We start from the raw sequence: 21,239 nt of genomic DNA on the forward strand, positions 1-21,239 counted from the left end.
TTCACTTAGAATAATATTTCCTAGCTCCATATGTGTCATTGCAAATGGCAAGAGTTCATTCTTTTTTAATGGCTGAATAATACTCCATTGTATATATACCACGTCTTTTTTTTTTTTTTTTTTTTTTTTAAGATATAGGTCTTTTTTTTTTTTTAAAGTTAACATACAATGTGTTATTTGTTTCAGGGGTACAGGTCTGTGAATCATCAGGCTTACACAATTCACAGCACTCCCCATAGCACATACCCTCCCCAGTGTCCATCACCCAGTGACCCCATCCCTCTCACCCCACTCCACTCCAACAACCCTCAGTTTGTTTCCTGAGATTAAGAGTCTCACATGGTTTGTCTCCCTCTCTGGTTTCATCTTGTTTCATTATCCCCCTCCCTTCCCCTATGATCCTCTGTCTTGTTTTTCAAGCATTTTCAGCTTTTATCAAGTTTTATTTGTACATGTAATCACGGCTGCTGATGGTGTGTGAAATCTGCTTTTTTTTCTATTTTGCTATTGACCTCAAACATTGTACTCAATAGAAACTGTACATATTGGAAGTTAGTTGATTGACTAATTTCTAACAGTTTCATCAATAATTTCTTATAAGGCTATATGTATGCAATATGTTCAGGGCCATTTTCTGAGAGACTTAGGCAGAGTGGACCATTCCTTTTCTTTTCTTTTTTTTTTTTTTAAAGATTTTATTTATTTATTTGACAGAGAGAGATCACAAGCAGGCAGAGAGGCAGGCAGAGAGAGAGAGAAGGAAGCAGGCTCCCGGCTGAGCAGAGAGCCCGATGCGGGGCTCAATCCCAGGACCCTGGGATCATGACCAGAGCCGAAGGCAGCGGCTTAACCCACTGAGCCACCCAGGCGCCCCCCTTTTCTTTTTTTAATGGTGTATTTGAACCATATATTGCCTTCCCAGGTAGATACAGTTATATAATAATTTAAAATGACTTTCCAGGGAAAATTATAGTGCTGGAAGTCAGAATAGCAGTTATCTTTCTGGCAGGAAGGGAATTTCTAGGATGTAGTGTTCTTTTTCTTGATCTGGTGCATGGTGTGTTCATTTGTGAAAGTTTGTTGAGCTATAGATTTATAATTTTTGCACTTTTCTGCATGTATGTTAATGCTGCAATCAAAGGTCAAAAAGCTATGTGTTATTTTGAGTTTTAGTGATTTTTTTTTTGGTTAATTCATTTCCACAGCCATGTAGAACATACCTTAGAGATTCCAGGGAGATAATACCTGTGTAATTATGAATGTATACACACATTGGTTAAAAAACTAGTATTTATGAAGTTCCTGGCATTCATTTCGCATGGTTCTCTTGCATTTGTGCTTTCAGCAAGCATTTATTAAATGCCCACTATGAGAATAGCATTGTTGCAGGTACACCTGGTTGTTCCTGCCCTCTGGACATTTGTTAGGTGGGGGATGATAAGCTATAGACATAAAAACATCAGAAAGCCTACCAAGAAGGGTTAAAATCAGCAGAAGATGTGGTCCGTGCTCTGGGGTGGTCAGAGAAGGTGAAGTTGGAGCATGTTGGACTGGAGCTGGGCCTTGGAGATGGGATTTTAATACAGGAGAAGGGGGCAGGGTATGCACACACCCTGAGGGTTGGGAATGAGTGCGCATATCGGGGGACAGGGATGAGATTGTCTTACTAGAATATTAGCAAGTCATAAGTTGCAAAGGAGGGCTACAGCACTAGTGGAATCATAAAAGCAAAAGTACATAGGTATTTCGCTGGAGTTCAAATACTGGTGTCTCCATTTTGAAACCTGTGACACCTTGGACAAGGTACTTAAATTCTTCATGGGGTTGTTGTGAGGAATGAAATGAGACAATACAAAGCACTTCCCTCAAGGCCTGGTCTATAATTAGCACTTGAAAAATGCTATTGCTGTTATCACAGCCAGATAAGTGCCTGAAATGCCAGACTAACGTGTTTTCATTTCATTTCTATTGGGAGTGCTGTCAGGACAAGTCTTTACTTTCCCAATCGCTAGCCATTTTAACTCCCCCTTTGCTGGCCTCCAGGTAGCCTGTTAAAGCCTGTCTACTCCAGTACCTACCCTAAAAAGGGTCTCCTCCATACTGATGAAAATTCCACTATCATAGATCAAGTGCTTTGGATTTTTGAATTTTGGAGACTTTTCATTAAAAGAAATTTGTATCAGTGTTTTCTTAGAGGGAATTGGTTGACAGGTCAGAACTCTGAAAGGATGGAAGAGACATTTTTGGAGATGCAAGAGCAGGGTTGTGCTAAGGGAGAATGGAAGGTAAGGAGGAAAGTCTGGAAAGTGGACTCATAAACTTTTAATAATCCACAATAACCTAGAGCAGGCACTATTCTGTTACTTGTAAAGACTGTAGAGTTATATATTACTGTTTCGAGAATTGTTTTTTAAAAGTTTTAAAAGTTTTTTGGGGGGAGGTATGTTACAGAGCTGGCATGTTTTTCTGGCTTTTTTCAACATGTTTTAAATCAAATCTTCTATCCTGGTCTCAGATAGGTCTCCCAATTTTTTTTGGAAAATATGGTAGCCATACTTATAAAAATTGAGGTGGCTGATCAACAAAAGCCCAGAATACTTTCTAAAAACTGAGGTATATTATCAACCAAAGCCTGAAATTTTAAAAATGTTGGTACTTAATCATTTATCATAATGAAAATGGAAAAATTTATACTTTAAAAAATTATCCTATTTCTTAATATTTAAATACTATTTCAGCAATCTGAGATGGGAACCTAAAAGTCTCTGTGTGGCCAAAAAAATCTACTCAAGAAAGTGAGAAAAAAATCACTAACTCACTAATTAATTAATTAAAAGTAGCTTTCCATACCCAGGGTGGAGCCCAATGTGGGGCTTGAACTCATGACCCTGAGAGATCAAGACCTGAGCTGAGATTAAGAGTCATGGACGCTTAACCAATTGAATCATGCAGGCACCCCACAAATATTTGTTTCATCAGATTTATTGAAATACTTAATCAAGATTCTATTCTACATATTGGTTAATGATTAATAATCTAATATACTAAAAGGAAAAAACACAAATATGAAGAAGTAATTGTATACAATCTTTTTCTAGTAAGTATGGATGCCTTTTTAGCAAAAGTAATTTTTCAACCCATACTTCTTTGGAAAGATTCAGTAAAGTATGTAACAAAAAATATTACAAAGGCTCTCAAAGAACCATTTTTATCCTTGCATGAGTTGTTTCAACAGATTTCTTATGTAACCTCCATGTTGGACTGGGCTACATTGGCATACAGATGGGTCTAGTATCCTTTGGCTCCTTCTTCACTCCTCTTCTTCAGTTTTCGGTACTTGACTTTCTTAGCTGGAGTATGCTGGGACATCTGATTCAGGTACTTGGTCATCATTGATGTTGTGGCCACCAGCCGGCAGAGTATTTGATCAATGTCATAGATAGACGGATTTTCCAGGTCCTTAACAAATGTATCTTGGGAGGCTCGTTTTTTCAGCTAAAAGAAGACATGATATTACAGATTTTTTTTCCTACTGTAATTCAAATTACATTTGTTTTCTGGATATGTACACTTAAACTCTAAACACTGATTTTTCTATGATTTATATGATTTATCTATGATTTATATTTATATCTATCATTTATCATATGATTACATAGGATTTATCTATACAAAAGAAAGGTTACTATAAAAGAAAGGTGTAAGCGTAGAAGAAATGCTCTTTTGTATATCATCTAAAATTACAGTGATCATTATCATGATCAGCGAGCATTTAATATGTGCTTTTTATGGTTAGAGCATTCTGCTGAAAGAAATTACTTGAATATTAGTAGAATATTTTCCTTTACTAACATATTATCAATATGCATCAACATATAATGCAATCAAATCCTAGTAATGTCATAAATATCTAATTGTTGTGAAAGTCAATGAGCTTTTTAAAAAAAAAGATTTTATTTATTTGACACAGTGAAAACGAGCTCACAAATAGGCAGGGAGGCAGGTGGGGGTGGGGGAAGTAGGCTCCCTGCTGAGCAGAGAACCCGAAGCGGGGCTCGATCCCAGGACCCTGAAATCACGACCTGAGCCAAAGGCAGAGGCCCAACCCATTGAGCCACCCAGGTGCCCCAGTCAATGAGCTTTTAAGATTGCCTCAAAATACAGTTCCATTGGCAAAGTGGGAAATTAGGTTAAGAGTACCATTTCCCAGAATATTATCCTTACCTTAGAAATGAGTTTGCAGTCTATTTAAAAAAGAAAAAATAATACATGACAACTTTGACATACTTAGCTTTCTTAGGTAAGTCTGCAAGGGACTTTACAGATCCCTTGTCCAGACACTTCATTTATGGGTGAGACAGCAAAGATTGAGTGACTAACCTATGGGCCCAAACAGATAACTTCATCTCTTAACCATTCTACTCATTGTAGCTCATTATCTTCCTGATATATTTTGTAACTTGAAAGAGAGAGGATGAATAAGATTATTTCTAAGACTTTCTAATTCAATACACATTATTGAACCCCAAGTATGTGCAAGACAATGTACTACATGTTTGGGGGTGAGTGGTGGGAGCAAGGAGATGTTACAAAGAGGAATAAGACATGGTACGTTCCCTCAAAGAAGCTGATAATCTTATGTTTTAAAGTCTATGGTATTTAGAACTATTACTATTTGCATCACTAATTCACCTTTTTTTGGTGTTTTTTCCATTTCATCCACAGGTAATGTACAGATAAAACAGACAGTATTAAAAAGAGAGCTTGTACTAAAATATAAATGAGATGTAAAGAACCCTGAAATAGATCCATATTAGCAAAATTGCAGCATAGTTTGTCCAGAGGGTAAGGTAGACAGTGAGACGGAGAAGGCTTAACTTTCAGATAATGCATTTCTTCTGGAAAAATCTCCCATCCAACCTTTGTCCAGATAGTTCCATCACAAATGCAGCAGCTCTCCCTAAGGAAACAGATAAACAACAGAGAAAAAGTTAGGGATAGTCCTTGAATGGACATCTTTCTTAATTGGGAAAAAAAAATCTACAGCCAAAAATTGGTCACAGAGCAGAATCACTCTGGGATCAGTTAATATGGTGCTCCACTGGATGCATCGTCAGCATAATATACACCGATGACCATTATAACATCATCAGCCATAGTGATTCAGTATAGATTTAGTGATGTCATAAAGGACCACATGAGAATGAAAAGGTGTCATCCAGCCAATTACTGGCTTTCTTTCTTTCTTTCTTTTTAAGATTGTATTTTTAAGTAATCTCTACACCCAGCATGGGACTTGAACTCACAACCCCCACCAACTGAGCCAGCCCGGCTTCCCTACTGCATTTCTTATGACTTTTGGACTTTTTGTTTTGGACTTTTCCCCCTTTCCTGAAAAATGAAAACTTTCCTAATTTTTGTTTGCTAATAACTTCTGTAGTCACATTAACAGATTTTCATGGAAATAATTTACTTATATCTCTTCCAAGCCTTCTGAAGTATGGCAGTTTTATAAGTTGCTAGAGCCATACCCTTCCACACAATTTAGCATTTGCTTCTGTTTTGTTTGTTTGGTTTTTTTTCATTCTGTTTTTTCACTCTTCCCTTCAAATAGCTAAGCAAAAACTGAGTTCCAACCCTCTTTTAAATTATGTCCCTGAGGCGGCAATGTGGTACTATCTGATAGTGAGTGAGGGGTGGGGAATTTGGCATGGAGTATGATAAAAAGATAAGACATATATCCTGCCTTTAAAAAGCTTACAGTCTAGAGATAGAAGCAAAAAATAAGATCAGAAAAATTATAAGACAGACTAAAATGAGAGCTAACTCAAATTATAATCATGTAACGGTTGAGAGAGCAATGAGCTCTACTTGGGAGAATCAGAAATTTCACAGAAGAGTATTTGAGTCAGCTTTGAAGAATGAAAAAAATTTTGGGGGCGCCTGGGTGGTCAGTGGGTTAAGCCTTTACCTTCGACTCAGGTCATGATCTCAGGGTCCTGGGATCAGGCTCTCTGCTAAGTGGGGAGCCTAGTTCCCCCTCAACCTCTGCCTGTCTCTCTGCCTACTTATGATATCTGTCTGTAAAATAAAATCTTTTTTGAAAAGGAGTAAAATTTTGGAAGATGACAATGTCGAGAGGGCATCTTAGGTTGAGGAAACATAATAAATTGTATGTCAACATTCATATAATAAATATTTATCGAGTACCTCTATGTGCTAAATACTCTTCCAGGACCTGAGAATATATGTACAACTTGGCACAAAACAGAATATGTTCCTGACGTTTACTTTCCAGGAGGAAGACCCAGAAATTTATGTCAAAATCTATAAATCTATGGAGTGCTTTCAAGAAAAGTAGCGCAACAAAGGGGGTTATGAAGTCGCCAGTAAGGGAATGTGCGTTCCCTTAGAGAGGGCGATCAGGAAAGGCCTCTCTGATAGGCAAATGTCGGAACAGAGACCTGAAGAACTGAGAGTGAGGTTGGCAGGTGGGGCTATTGCTCTGTAAATAATGGTTAAACTCTCTGGATGAATGCTGGAAGGGCTGAAGCTAGATAGGTAGTTTGTGGCTAAATGGTTGTTGGAGGGATCTGTGTTTTATTCAGTTGTCAGTAGGGGGTCATTTAGAGAGTTTTGAGGAGAGGAGTGACATCATAATAAACTTACCCAGTGCTTTACTCTGTCCCAGGCACTGCGCCAAGACACTTGCATGCATCATAGTACACTTTGTTTAGTTCTTAGGACAATTCTGTGAGGACTGTACTATAATACATTCCTTTTATAGACAAAACTTAGAGGTGTTACTGTGGTCTAAATGTTTGTGTCTCCCCCACCCCCAACTCATATGTTGGATACTAATGCCCAGTGTCATAGTTTTAGGTGGAACCCTCACGAATAAGATTAGTGCCCTTGTAAGCATTCCCACAGAGCTCCCTGGTCCCCTCCACCGTGTGAAGGCATAGTGAGAAGGTGCCAGCTACGAAGGAAGAGCGCGCTCCTCAGACCGCAGCCATGTTGGTGCCTCGATCTTGGATTTCTCAGTCTCCAGAACTTTGAGAAATGAATTTCTGTTGTTTATAATCTACCCGGCCAGTGATGTTTTGCCATAGCAGCCTGAATGCCTTACACAGGTGGTGTTAGGAGGATGCTCCTTTCTCTACCAAACCACCCCAAATAGGCACATGCTCTTGGTAAAATCAGTGCACTTATTATACAAATGCAGTTTCATGACAAGTTCTTTAGTCCTGTCTTCTAATTCCTCCATCCTGTATTGGAATTCTGGAACTACCACTGACTCCAAGTTACCCAAATAGTGTAGCCAAAATCTAGACCTTGGATTCCAGTTTAGGGAATTAATTTTGCTTGTAGCATGAATGATGAGTTTGAAGCTGTGAAGGGATGAAAGCAAGGATACTAGTTAATTGGTCCCTGTACATTAATACAATTCCTGGAGCACCTGGGTGGCTCAGTCCATTGAGTGTCCAACTCTTGATCTTGACTTGGGTCTTAATCTCAGGGTTGTGCATTCAAGCCCTGTGTTGAGCCCAGCATGGAGCCTACTGAAGAAATAAACAAACAAACAAAACCCCAAAAAACTATTCCAGACATGGGTCTGAATTTGACCTCTCATTATGTCCACTTTACAGATAGACAAATGAAGCTTAAGAGTTTGTTAGGTAGTAGAGATGACACAGCTGAATATTACAGTGAATTTTTTTGAGTTCCTATTTCAATTCCAGTTAGTTACCATACAGTGTAATATTAGTTTCAGATATACAATTTAGTGATTCAACATCTCCACACAACACCCAGTGCTCATCACGACAAGTGCCCCCCTCAATCCCCATCACCTGTTTCACGCAGTCCCCCCCATCCCATAACCATCAGTTTGTTCTCTATAGTTAAGAATCTATTTTTTGGTGTGCCCCCCCTCTTTTTTTCCCTTATACACCTTTGGTTTTTTTTTCTTAAATTCCTCATAGGAGCAATATCATATGGTATTTGTCTTTTTCTGATTGACTTATTTTGCTTAGCATAATACTCTCTAGCTCCATCCACATCCTTGCAAATGGCCAGATTGCATCCTTTTTTAAGGTTAAGTAATATTCTATTTTATATATATACCACATCAGTATAGATGTCCTTCAGTTGATGGACACTTGGGTCCTTTCGGTAATCTGGCTGTTGTAGATAGTGCTGCTATAAACATTAGGGCGCACATATCCTTTGAATTAGTGTTGTTGTATTCTTTGGGTAACACATGGTGCTGCAATTGCTGAATTGTAGAGTGGTTCTAGTTTTGACTCTTCGAGGATTCTCTGTACTTGCCCTGGTTTGCCTTCCCAACAGCAGTGCAAGAGGGCTCCCCTTTCTCCACATCCTCATCAACACCTGTTGTTTCTTGTGTTTTTTATTTTAGCCATTCTGACAGGTGTGAGGTGATATTTCACTGTAGTTTTGATTTGTATTTCCCTGATGATGAGTGATGTGGAACATCTTTTCATGTATCTGTTGGCCAGCTGGATATCTTCTTTAGAAAAAATGTCTCTCTGTGTCTTTTACCCATTTTTTCGTTGGATTATTTGTTTTTTGAGTGCTGAGTTGTATAGGTTCTTTATATATATTGGATACAATCCCTTTATCAGAGATGTAATTTGCAATCATTGTCCCCCATTCCACAGGTTGACTTTTAGTTTTGTAGTTTGTTTCCTTCTCTGTGCAGAAGATTTTTATTTTGATGAAGTCCAAGCCTTTGTTTTTGCTCTTGTTTTCCTTGCCTCCAGAGACATATCTAGAAAGAATTTGCTATGGCTGATGTCAAAGAGGTTACTGCTTGTGTTCTCTGCTAGGATTTTAGTAGTTTCCTGTCTCACATTTAGGTGACAGTTATTTGAAGTTATTTTTGTGTATGGTGTAAGGAAGTGGCTCAATTTCATTCTTTTGCATGTTGCTGTCCAGTTTCCCCAACAGCATTGGTTGAAGAGACTCTTTTCTATTGGCTATTAATTCCTGCTTTATTGAAGATAAATTTTTTTTTAAAGATTTTTTCTTTATTTATCTGACAGAGATCACAAGTAGGCAGAGAGGCAGGCAGAGATCCCAGGACCCTGGGATCATGACCTGAGCCGAAGGCAGAGGCTTAACCCACTGAGCCACCCAGGTGCCCCGAAGATAAATTTTTTAAAAGATTTTATTTATTTATTTGACAGACAGAGATCACAAGTAGGCAGAGAGGCAGGCAGAGAGAGAGGAGGAAGCAGGCTCCCTGCAGAGCAGAGAGCCCGATGTGGGGCTCGATCCCAGGACCCTGGGATCATGACCTGAGCTGAAGGCAGAAGCTTTAACCCTCTGAGCCACCCAGGTGCCCCTATTGAAGATAAATTAACCCTATAGTTGTGGGTTCATTTCTGGACTCTCTATTCTGTTCCATTGATCTATGTGTCTGTATTTATGCCGGTACCATACTGTTTTGATCACTATAGCTTTTTAATATAACCTGAACTCCAGAATTGTGATGCCTCCAACTTTGCTTTTCTTTTTCAAGGTTGCTTTGGCTATGTGGGGTCTTTTGTGGTTTTATACAAATTTTAGGATTATTTGTTCTAGCTCTGTGAAAAATACTATTGGTAGGGATTACATTAAATATGTAGATCACTTTGGGTAGTATAGAAATTTTAACAATATTTGTTCTTCTAATCCATAAGCATGGAATGTTTTCCCATTTCTTTGTTTTTCATATTCATCTTTTTCATCAGTGTTTTATAGTTTTCAGAGCACTGCTCTTTCACCTCTTAGGTTAGGTTTATTCCTAGATATTTTATAGTTTTTAATATAATTGTAAATGGGATCAATGTCTTAATTTGTCTTTCTGGTTCTTCATTATTGGTATATAGAAATGCAACAGATTTCTGTATGTTGCTTTTGTAACCCGTGACTTTACAGATTTTGTGTATCAGTTCTACAGATTTTTGGTACAGTCTTTTGGGTTTTCTATATAGAGTATTATATCATCTGCAAATAGTGAAAGTTTGGCTTCTTTAGTGCCAATTTGGGTACCTTTCATTTCTTTTTGTTGTCTGATTGCTGTGGTTAGCACTTCCAGTATTATGTTGAATAACAGCGGTGAGAGTAGACATCCCTGTCTTGTTTCTGACCATGGAGGAAAAGCTCTGTTTTTTTTCCCCCATTCAGAATAATATTAGTTGTGGGTTTTTCATATATGGACTTTATTATGCTGACATTTGTTCTTTCTAATCCTCTTTGTTGAGAATTTTTGTCATGAATGGATGTTGTACTTTGTCAAATACTTTTTCTGCATCTATTGAAAGGGTCATATGGTTCTTATCCTTTCTTTTATTAATGTGGTGCATCACATTGATGATATGTGAATATTGAACCATGCTTGCAGCCCAGGAATAAACCCCACTTCCTTTATTCACAGATGATTCCACCAAACATATAAAGAATAGCTAATACATATTCTTCTCAAACTATTCCAAAAAATAGAAAAGGAAGAAAAATATCCAAAATCATTTTATGAGGCCATGATTGGTGAATGATTCTTTTAATGTACTGTTGGGTTCAGTTTGCTGTTGAGAATTTTTGCATCCATGTTCATCAGGGATATTGGCCTGTAGTTTTCTTTTTAGAGGAGTCTTTTTCTGGTTTTGGTATCAGGGTATTGCTGGCCTCATAGAATGAATTTCAAAACTATTCTTTGTAATAGTTTGAGAAGAATAGATGTTAACTTTTCTTTAAATATTTGGTAGAATTTGTCTGTGAAGCTGTCTGGTCCTGGACTTTGGTTTGTTGGGAGATTTTTATTATTGATTTTTATTACTGATTTGGTTTCTTTGCTGGTTATCAGTCTGTTCAAGTTTTCTATTTCTTCCTGTTTCAGTTTTGGTAGTTTATAAGTTTCTAGGAATTTATCCATTTCTTCTAGGCTGTCCAGTTTGTTGGCACATAGTTTTTCATAATCTTCTCTTATGATTGTTTGTATTTCTGTGGTGTTAGTTGTTGTTTCTCCTCTCTTGTGTGTGATTTTATTTGGGTCCTTTTTCTTTTCTTTTCTTTTCCTTTTTGATATGTAGGGGCTTATCAAGTTAGTTAATTCTTTCAAAGAACCATCTCCTGGCTTTATTGATCTTTCCTTTTTTTTTTTTTTTTTTTTAGTTTCTATATCATTTATTTCTAATCTTTATTATTTCTTTTCTTCTGTTGGCTTTGAGCTCTTTTTCTTGTCCTTTCTATCCTTTAGGTGTAAGTTTATGTTGTTTATTTGAGATTTTTCTTGCCTCTTAAGGTAGGCCTGTATTGCTATATACTTCCCTCTTGTGACCACTTTTGCTGCATCCAAAACCTTTTGGACCATTTTGTTTTCATATTCATTTGTTTTTATGTATTTTTTATTTCTTATTTGATTTCCTGTTTGATACATTCATTGTTTAGTAGCATGTTGTTTAAGCTCCATGTATTTGTGAACTTTTCTTTTTTTTTTTTTTTTTTTTTTTGTGGTTGACTTCAAATTTCATAACATTGTGGTCAGAAAATATGGATGGTATGACCTCAGTCTTTTTGTACTTGTTGAGGCCTGATTTGTGACTTAGTATGCGATCTGGTCTGGAGACCATCCCATGTGCACTTGAAAAGAATATGTACTCTGCTGGTTAGGATGGAATGTTCTGAATATATTTGTTAAGACCATGTGGTCCAGTGTGTCCTTCAAAGCCATTATTTCCTTGTTGATTTTCTGTTTAGATGATGTATGCATTGATATAAGTGGGGTGTTAAAGTCCCCTACTATTATTGTTTTGTTATCAATTAGTTCCTTTATGTTTCTTTATTATTTAATGTATTTGAGTGCTCCCATACTGGATGCATAAATATTTATAATTATCTTCTTGTTGGATTATCCCATTATGATATAATGCCCTTCTTTATCTCTGTTACAGTCTTCATTTTAAAGTCTAGTTTTCCTGTAAAAGTATTGCTACTCTGGTGTTCTTTTGACATCCAGTAGCATGATAAACGGTTCTCTATCCCTTCACTTTCAATCTGCAGGTAAAAAATGAGTCTCATGTAAGCAGCATATAGATGTCTTGTTTGTTTGTTTTTTACTCTGTGTTTTTTTATTTGAACATTTAGTCCATTTACACCCAGAATAATTATTGATAGATATGTGCTTAGTGCCATTTTATTACTTGTTTTGTCATTGTTTCTGGAAGTGTTCTCTGTTCCTTTCTTGTCTTTGTCACTTTTGGTCTTTCCTTTCTACTCAGGGAGTCCCTTTTAATATTTCTAGCTGGGCTGGTTTAGTTTTTGTTTGTCTGGGAAACTCTTTTTCTCTTCTTCTCTTCTGAATGATGGCCTTGCTGGGTAGAATATTCTTGGCTACAGATTTTTCCCATTCAGCACTTTGAATGTGTCATGTCACTCCCTTCTGGCTTGCCGTGTTTTTCTTGAGAAATCTGCAGCCAGCCTTATGGGTCTTCCCTTGTAAGTTAAGGACTCCTTTTGTCTTGCTGCTTTTAAGATTTTTTTTCTTTATCACTATATTTTACAAATTTAGTTACAGTATTTTTGGTGTTGGCCTGCTTTGGTTAATTTTGATGGGAGTTCTTTGTGTCTCTTGGATCTGGATATTTGTTTCCTTCCCCAGATTAGGGAATTTTTTTGCTATTATTTCTTCAAATAAATTTTCTGCCCCCTTTTGTCTCTTCTTCTGGGACTCCTAGAATACAAATGTTATTACTTTTGATGAAGTCACTCAGTTCCCTAAGTCTATTCTCATGTTCCATAATTCATTATCTCTTTTGTCCAGCTTCCTTATTTTCCATTATTTTGTCTTCTGTATTGCTAATTCATTCTTCCTTTTCTTCCAGCCTGGTGTTCATTGCCTCAAGCCCGTTTCTAATCTCAGTTATTGCAATTTCATTTCTGACAGATTCCTTTTAACTCCATTATTTCTGTGTGATGGGTCTCCCTGAAGTCTTCCATTCTTTTCTCAAATTCAGAGAGTATCCTTATGATGCCTTAACTTCTCCATCAGGCACATTGCACATTACTTATATTGGTTTCATTTAGATCTCTATCCATAACCTTATCTTATTCTTTCATATGGTCTGAATTCTTCCATCTTGGCACTTTGTTTAAGCCTCTGCTGCCTCCTCCCTCTTCCCCTCATCCCCCTCTTTCTTCTTCACCTCCTTCTCCTTTCTTCTTTTCTTCTTTTTCTTCTTCCTCCTCTTCCTCTTCCTCTTCTGTGTGTCTTCCTCTCTCGCTTTAGTTGTAGAATTTGTTCAGGTTCGTTTCTGGGAAATTTAGGATGATCATTATCTACTTGTGTTTGTGGGACAAGATCAGCCTATCGTCCCCCTATCCTGCTTCCATCGTTCTCTGTATAGTGATCTTTTTAACTCTCAAAAACTCCCATATGGACTTTCATGAGACTGTATGATGATCATGGTAGGCTGGATAATGGCCCCCAAGTATATCCAGGTCATTAACTGGAGTCCATGAATGTTATAGGGCAAAATGGACTTCGCAGATATGATTAAGGATTTTGAGATTGAGAGATTATCCTGGATTCTCCTGGTGGACCCTAAATGTAATCACAAGTGTCCTTAAAAGAAGGAAATAGATGTTGGACACGAAGAGGAGGAGGTGATGTGACTGGAAGCAGAGAATGGCATGATGTACTTTGAAGGTGTTGGGAGGGACCATAATCTGAGGAAAACAGAAAATTGCTAGAAGCTGAAAAAGACAAGGAATAGTTTCCCCTCTCAGGCCTTTAAAAGGAGTCAGCACTGTCTGTGCTTGACTTTCATCCAGTGAAGTCAATTCAGACTTCTGGCACTCAGAAATGTAAAAGAATACATTAGTGTCTTAAGCCATCAAGTCTGTGATAATTTATTACAGCAGCCATGGAAAACTAAGACAGATTTTGGTACCTGGAATTAAGGTACAGCTATAAAAAAAATATCTAAAAACATAGAAACAGTTTTGGAATTAGATAGTGAGTAGATAGAAGAATTTTGAGGTACAAAATAGAAAAAGCTTAGATTGCCTTGAGTAGACTGTTGGTTGAAACACAGACAGTAGAGATTCTGCTGGTTAGGGTTCATGTTCTTGGAAAACGGCGGAAAGACAAACATGGCAGAAAGCTTGGCTGAATTGTGTCCTGTCTGTATATCAAAAGCAGAATTTGTAAGTGGGAAACTTGGACCTTTCGCTAAAGGGATTTCCAAACAAAGTGTTGAAGGCATGACCTGGTTTCTTCTTGTTGCTTATAGTAAAATGTGAGAGGGAAAAGATATACTGAGGAAAAAACCTGTTATATAAAAGAGAAATGGGACTTGATAACTTGGGAAATTCTCAGCCTATCCAGGTAGCAAAAGTGCTAAAATTAGGAGATTCACTGTTAGGAAAGTGTGCTCTGGAGAAAAAGCAAGGATGTAACTTAACAGTGTTTTGTGGGTGCTGAAGAGATTGGGTGCGTTACTCATGGCTTCCCTCAGCCATCTTAGCAGAAGCCAGAAATAGAAATAAGATTATCTAAGAAGGATCCATGGAGGAGCCTGTTGTTTAACGTAATGAGTCTCTGTGGCTTGCAGGGAGACTCGCAAGGTTTTTGAGGATGTTGTACCAGTAGCAGCATTGTCAGTTTGAACAAAGGGAGATGAGAAAACAAAAAGTAAAAAGGTTGTTTGGGGCGCCTGGCTGGCTCAGTTGGTTAAGCATCTGGTTTTGGCTTAGGTTATGATCTCAGGGTCCTGGGATCGAGCCCCGCATTGTGTCATCAGGCTCCCTGCTGTGGGGAGTCTGCTTCTTCTTTTCCCTCCCCCACTTCCCCTGACTGTGCTCTCTCTCTCTCAAATAGATAAATAAAATCTTAAAAGAAAAAAAAAAAAAAAAAAAAAGAAAAATGGAATGCAGTCTGGAGCGCCGGCCAAGAGGATGGAACCTTCTACCACACAGGATTATTCCTAGGTCTTGACATCTAATAGGATTTGCCCAGTGGGATTCTAAAATTGCTTGGGACTGGTGACTCCTGTTTTCCTTCCACTTCCTCCTTTTCTGAATGGCAGTATCTACAACTCTTACACTGTGTCTGTCCCACCATTGTGTTTTGGGAGTAGAGAACTCGATTTCTAGTTTCACTAGTCTGTAGGTGGAGAGGAATTTTACTCCAGGTTGATGAATCACACCAAAGTTTCACCCATAGCTTGTTTAGATGATTTAGATAATGAGATTTAAGACTTCTGAGTTGATATTTTAGATGAGCATTTAGACATTGGGTTGATATTGTAATGTGTTGAGATTTTTGGATGTTGGGATGAGGTGAATGTATTTTGCATGTGGGATAGTTGTGAATTTTAGGGCAGGCTGTAATGAGCTGAAAAATGGCTATCAAACATATCTAGGTCCTTATACCTGGAAACTGTGAATGTTATTTCACATGGCAAATTGGATTTTGTAGATCCTTCAGTCAAGCATGGGGAGATTATTCTGGATTATCAAGGTGAGACCCAATAAACTTTGAAGATGGAGGAAAGAGCTACCAGTCATGGATACAAGCTACCACTAGGGCAAGAAAATGGGTCTTCCTCGTAGGTTCCTCAGAAGAAATCAGCCCAACACCTTGACTTTAGCCCATTGATGCCAATTTTAAATTCTGGATACCAGAACTATGAGAATAAATTTGTGTTGTTGTAAGCTAGCAAAATCTATGGCCATTTGTTATAGCAGCCACAGAAGGTAAATACACCAAAGCTTCAAATTAATTTGGGGCTTATCTACAATTTGCAATATTCAGTTGTTCCATCTAGGAATATGGTAAACCTTTCCATTTATTTGAGTCTTTTATTTCTCTCAAGGTGTAATTTTATTCAAATAGGTTTTGCAGATTTTGTGATGACTTTACTATGGATGCTATAATGAATGGAATTATTTTAAACACTTGAAAGAAGGAAAGAAAGAAGGAGAGAGAGAGAGAAGGAAAGAAAGAAAGAAAATAAATCTGGATGCCTGGCTGGCTCAGTTGGAGGAGCATGCCACTCTTGATCTCAGGGTCATGGGTTTGAGCCTCATGTTGAGTGTAGAGATTACTTATATAAATAAATATTTTAAAAAGAGAAAAAACTATTTTTGAGTTTATTTTGAAGAACCACAAAGGGTAAAAGCAAGTGACAGCTTATTTATTGGAAATGAATTTTTGTTCCTTTCTCTAGAGTAGATTTTTTTTTTAAAGATTTTATTTATTTATTTGACAGAGAGAGATCACAAGTAGACAGAGAGGCAGGCAGAGAGAGAGGAGGAAGCAGGCTTCCCACCAAGCAGAGAGCTCTATGTGGGACTCGATCCGAGGACCCTGAGATCATGACCTGAGCCGAAGACAGAGGCTTAACCCACTGAGCCACCCAGGCACCCTCTAGAGTAGATTTTTTAATGGATTATGGACTCTTTAGGATTAGGTGTCACATTTTATATTTATTTGTCTTCAAAATTTTAGCATCATTTTAGGAACACAATGAATGTCCCAAAGTGCTATGCGAGTTAAGTTATCTATCTTGAAATTCAATGAAACAACCTTAACAAATCTACACACATTTTTTAAAAAATTTTTTACTTTACTTAAATGAGAGAGAGCAAGCAAGAGGAGAGAGAATGAGCCGGGTAGGGAAGGGGCAGATGTAGGGGAAGAAGCAGATTCCTCACTGAGCAGGGGTCCCAACATGGGGCTCAGTCACGGGACCCCAAGATCATGACCTGAGCTGAAGGCAGACACTTAACCAACTGAGCCACCCAGGTGCCCATTCTATTACATAGTCTTTATAAACGCCGGATATATAATAGTACCTTATAAATAATTGAGCATATTTTTTAGTCTTTGTCTTACTGTTGTGCATTTTATTGTCCTATTCCTTCAGAGGCAAGGCTGGCTCTGAAAAAATATATTGCAAAGGTCTCTGGAGCTGTTACAGACACAGAAAAGGGACCAGGGAAGCTCTTTAAGGAAGACAAGGTACTGCATTGTGATTATTGTTCGTTCCGAAGTCTTTTGAGATTTTTGCTTTCCATCTTTAATTTCTTTTTTTTTTTTCCATCTTTAGTTTCTATACTAATGCTCTAGAGGTAGATGGTGGTCCTTATTGCTGTCTTGTCCCTGCCTCCCAACTTTCCTCCTACCCTCGTCCCTCCTCCTTCCTTCCCTTACTCCTTCCTTGGTAAACTACTCGTAAGAAATAGACTGATAAAAATTAAATGAAATAGTATTAAGGAGTGACATAGAGATGTATGTACTAAGTATCACACTCAATAGCATGATACTTTTTCAAAAAAATAAACTTATGTATTTTTTGAGAGAGAAAACATGAGCATGCATGAGCAAGAGGGGAGGGGGCGGGGCAGAGGGACAGGAAGACAGAGTCTTAGGCAGGCTCTGCATGCTGAGTGGGGATCCTGATGCAAGGCTCAGTCTTACAACCCTGAGATCACCATCTTGAGATCATGACCTGAGCCAAAATCAAGAGACAGATGCTTAACTGAGTCAGCCAGGCACTTGAACTTGAATACATTTTTTAAATGTATTGCTGAGTGGGAAAAAAAAATCAGGAAAGACTACAGAGATTTTTATAAACTTCAAGACCAAGCAAAATAAAACTGTATTGTTTAGGGATACCTATGTATAGAGTAAAACTATTAGAAAAGAAAGCAAAGTTATAAGCACAGATTGTCATTATCTCTTGGAGGAGGATTGGAAGATGAATTACAGGCAGGGCACAGAAATAGCGTTATTCTGGCAATGTTCTGGTTATTCTGTTGATTAGTGGGGTCTATTGATACTCATTTCATTAAGCTTTGCTTTAAAACTTACATATATATCATATTTTAGTTTCTTTGTATACATATATTATATATTCAAAGTTTACATAATGGTAAAAAAAAAAAGATACACAAATATAAGGAGAGCTAATTGTCAAGCCAGCTTCCCACATTTACCATATACTAAGTTCTGCATATAGAGTAGTTTATTGCTTTGCATATACACTAAAATAAGAAAATGTGCTCCAGGTACCAGAAACGTGTTTTGGTTTTAAATTCTCTCTCTCGGAGTGCCTGGGTGGCTCACTCGGTTGGATGACTTGATTTCAGCTCTGGTTGTGATCTCAGGGTGGTGTAATGGAGTCCCACATAGGGCTCCTCACTTAGTGGTCTGCTTGAGATTCTCTCTCTCTCTTTGTATGCCCCTCCCCCTGCTTGGGCATGCACTCTCTCTCTCAAATAAATAAATCTTTACAAAAATAAATTATGTCTTGCATTTCTGTACAAGATGTTCTGTGAATTCCTTGTAACTTAAAATTCTGATAAAAAGCAATTACCTATTGCTCAAAATGTAATACATCCCCACCTCTGAGAACATGAAAAGTTACACATTTTACTTGTGGTTTGTAAAACACTTTACAAAAGATCTCTTTTGGGACCAACAAAATATAGGCAAAATTCTATTAGACTCTATTGGATTCTAATTCCCAGCTATTGGATCTGGGAAACAAAAATTTCCTGCCACAGACAGTACCTTGTCTAACAAGTTACTATAAAAGCTTTTTTAATTTCAATTTTTAAATATTTGGTTATTTGAACTAGAAAATACTGTGTACATGTAGTAATAATTAGAATAAAATTGAAATGCCTAAAGTAAACTTAACTTTCTTTCTTCCATTTCCAGTCTTACTACCTTACCCTGTGGTTCTGATAACAAGCTTGTGTTAATTTCGCCATACTTGTCCCATCAGTTCTATAAACATATGTATGCACACATAAACGTACATACATTTTATAAGGTTTTGTTTTTATATAAGTGGGATTACACTATACATTTTATTCTTTTTTTAAACTAAATATAATTCCTTAATTTGCTTTTCTTTCTTTTAATAATATATTATGAACATCTTTTCAAATCCACTTGATTCTACCTATGTCTGCGTTTTTAATAGTATGGACAGGCCATACAATAAAGCATTCATTTCTCTTTCTTATTACTAACCATAGAACAAGTAAACATCTTATTTTTTTAAGACTTTATTTATTTATTTATTTATTTGACAGACAGAGATCACAAGTTGGCAGAGTGGCAGGCAGAGGGAGAAGGAGAGGGAGAAAGAGACTCCCTGCCGAGCAAGGAACCTGATGTGGAGCTCAATCCCAGAACCCTGGGATCATGACCTGAGCCGAAGGCAGACTCTTAACTGACTGAGCCATCCAGGGGCCTCCAAGTAAACATCTTAAAGCAGACGCCCTCAGTTTGCTGTGCACGACAGAGTTAGCTTTGCAGTGCAAACTGAGACGTTTTCAGTGAGGTGGAGCTCTTCTGGAATTTCTTGCACTTCCTCTCTGAACCATCTGAGAGGGAATAAAATAGCATTGTGTATTTAGTTGCCTTTGGGTCATACCATCCATCTGTTCTTCTCCAACCTTTGCAAACACTTCTCTTCTCACAGGGCCCACTGAAACTAAAGAATTAGGGAGAGGGTATTCACTGGCCCAAGACTTAATGACTCTAGATTATGAGTTTTATTATATACGACATTCCACTGATGTTAGAGCTGTGTGTCCAACATAGCAAGTACTAGCCACATGTAGCTGTTTTAAGTTAGAATTAATTAAAATTAAATCAAATTAAAAACCCAGTTTCTTGGTCAGACTAGCCCCTTTTCTAGTACTCAGAGGCTATAAATGTCAAATGGTGACTGGTTTGGACAATTCAGATAGCACATTTCCATCATCCTAAAAAAATTGTGTTGAACAGTGCTAGTTTAGAGATACTACAGAGTTTTATTTTCCAATAAACAAGTAGAAAATAAACTCTTTGTTTCTGTCTTTAGAATACCATCCTCACTGCATGCCGTGTAAAAAATGAGTGGTTGGAAACCAATCTGGAAGCTTCCATTAACGAGATTTTTGAACAGAAACAACAATTGGAAGATATTGTGACTCCTATCTTCACAAAAATGGCAACACCACGTAAGTTTTGGATGAAAATGGTTTGAATGTCAGAAAAGATGAATATGAGGTTCAGTGTTGTTAATTCTGAGATACTCTGATTTTAACAATCTTCATTAAGTAGCCATTAACCTTTTACCAGCACATATATGAGTATGAACTCCCTGGGTTTGTTATTAGTTTCAGTATTAAGAATAACTAAAGGGCGCCTGGGTGGCTCAGTGGGTTAAGCCGCTGCCTTCGGCTCATGTCATGATCTCAGGGTCCTGGGATCGAGTCCCACATCGGGCTCTCTGCTCAGCAGGGGCCCTGCTTCCCTTCCTCTCTCTCTGCCTGCTTCTCTGCCTACTTGTGATCTCTGTCTGTCAAATAAATAAATAAAATCTTTAAAAAAAAAAAGAATAACTAAAAATAATAACTGAATTATTTTTACAGAGAATGTCTAATACTAATCTTACTATTGTCACCATTACTCATTGTTTAATTTTACATAATTTACTGTGCCTTTGAATTTCAACTAAGAAGGCATGTCCTCCTAGGAGATAGAGTGGCAGAATTTGAAAAAACACTTTCAGTTTTATAACTGTATTTTGTAAAGCCTGTTGGGGGAATACTCTTCTGTCCCACTATCAGGAGGGTGCACTATCAGAATCTTGGTGGCAGGCATACCTAAGAATTTTTAAAATATCAGGTTTATTGGGATATAATTCTTAGACTATAAAATTCACCATTTAAGAATGTACAAGTCAGCAGTTTTCAGTGTATTCCCAGAGTTATATAATCATCACCACCATCTAATCTCAGAACATTTTATCACCCCAAAAAGAAACACTATTGGCAATCACCTCCTACCTCCTACGAGCCTCCGGCAACCACTAATCATTCCTATTTCTGTAGTTTTTCCTGTTCTGGACATTTTCACAAATCATACAATCTGTGGTGGTCTGTGTCTGGATTCTTTCATTTAGCTTATTGTTGTCAAGGTTCCTCCATGTTGGAACATGTTTCAGTGTTCCTTTTTTTTTTCCTGAATAATATTCTGTTGTATGGATTCAAATTTATCCGTGCATTAGTTGGTGGATATTTGAGTTTCCATGCTTTTGGCTATTATAAATAACAATGCTGTGAACTTTCCTATACAAATTTGTGTGACTCCTGGTTTTCATTTCTCCTGGGAGAATTACCAGGCTGTGCCTAATCATTTAGAAAGTGTATGTGAAGACTCCGTTTTC

At 37.5% G+C, this 21,239-nt stretch overlaps 2 protein-coding genes across 3 annotated transcripts in view; one reads left to right on the plus strand and one right to left on the minus strand.

The window, feature by feature from the left end:
- The window catches only part of ANKRD45 (ankyrin repeat domain 45), a 54,699-nt gene that overhangs the window by 27,585 nt on the left and 5,875 nt on the right, over positions 1 to 21,239 (plus strand). For both annotated transcript variants that reach the window (XM_059412881.1, XM_059412882.1), the window contains exons 4-5: positions 16,935 to 17,029; positions 19,890 to 20,028. In XM_059412881.1, the coding sequence (XP_059268864.1) occupies positions 16,935 to 17,029; positions 19,890 to 20,028 (234 nt within the window). The remainder of the gene's footprint in view (positions 1 to 16,934; positions 17,030 to 19,889; positions 20,029 to 21,239) is intronic.
- Positions 3,289 to 5,016, minus strand: TEX50 (testis expressed 50). The gene is made up of 2 exons (XM_059414042.1): positions 4,693 to 5,016; positions 3,289 to 3,495 (listed from the first exon to the last, which is right to left on the minus strand). Exons 1-2 carry the CDS (start codon positions 5,014 to 5,016, stop codon positions 3,289 to 3,291), a joined length of 531 nt encoding a protein of 176 aa, XP_059270025.1.

This window comes from Mustela nigripes, chromosome 10 (assembly GCF_022355385.1).
Source record: "Mustela nigripes isolate SB6536 chromosome 10, MUSNIG.SB6536, whole genome shotgun sequence".
NCBI lineage: Eukaryota > Metazoa > Chordata > Mammalia > Carnivora > Mustelidae > Mustela > Mustela nigripes.

Excerpts from the sequence above, each read along its gene's own strand:
- TEX50 (XM_059414042.1), bottom strand. The coding sequence starts at position 5,016 with ATGTCCATTCAAGGACTATCCCTAACTTTTTCTCTGTTGTTTATCTGT. Across the intron at positions 3,496-4,692 it reads GGAAAAAACACCAAAAAAAG|CTGAAAAAACGAGCCTCCCA; the intron begins GTGAATTAGTGA and ends GTCTTCTTTTAG.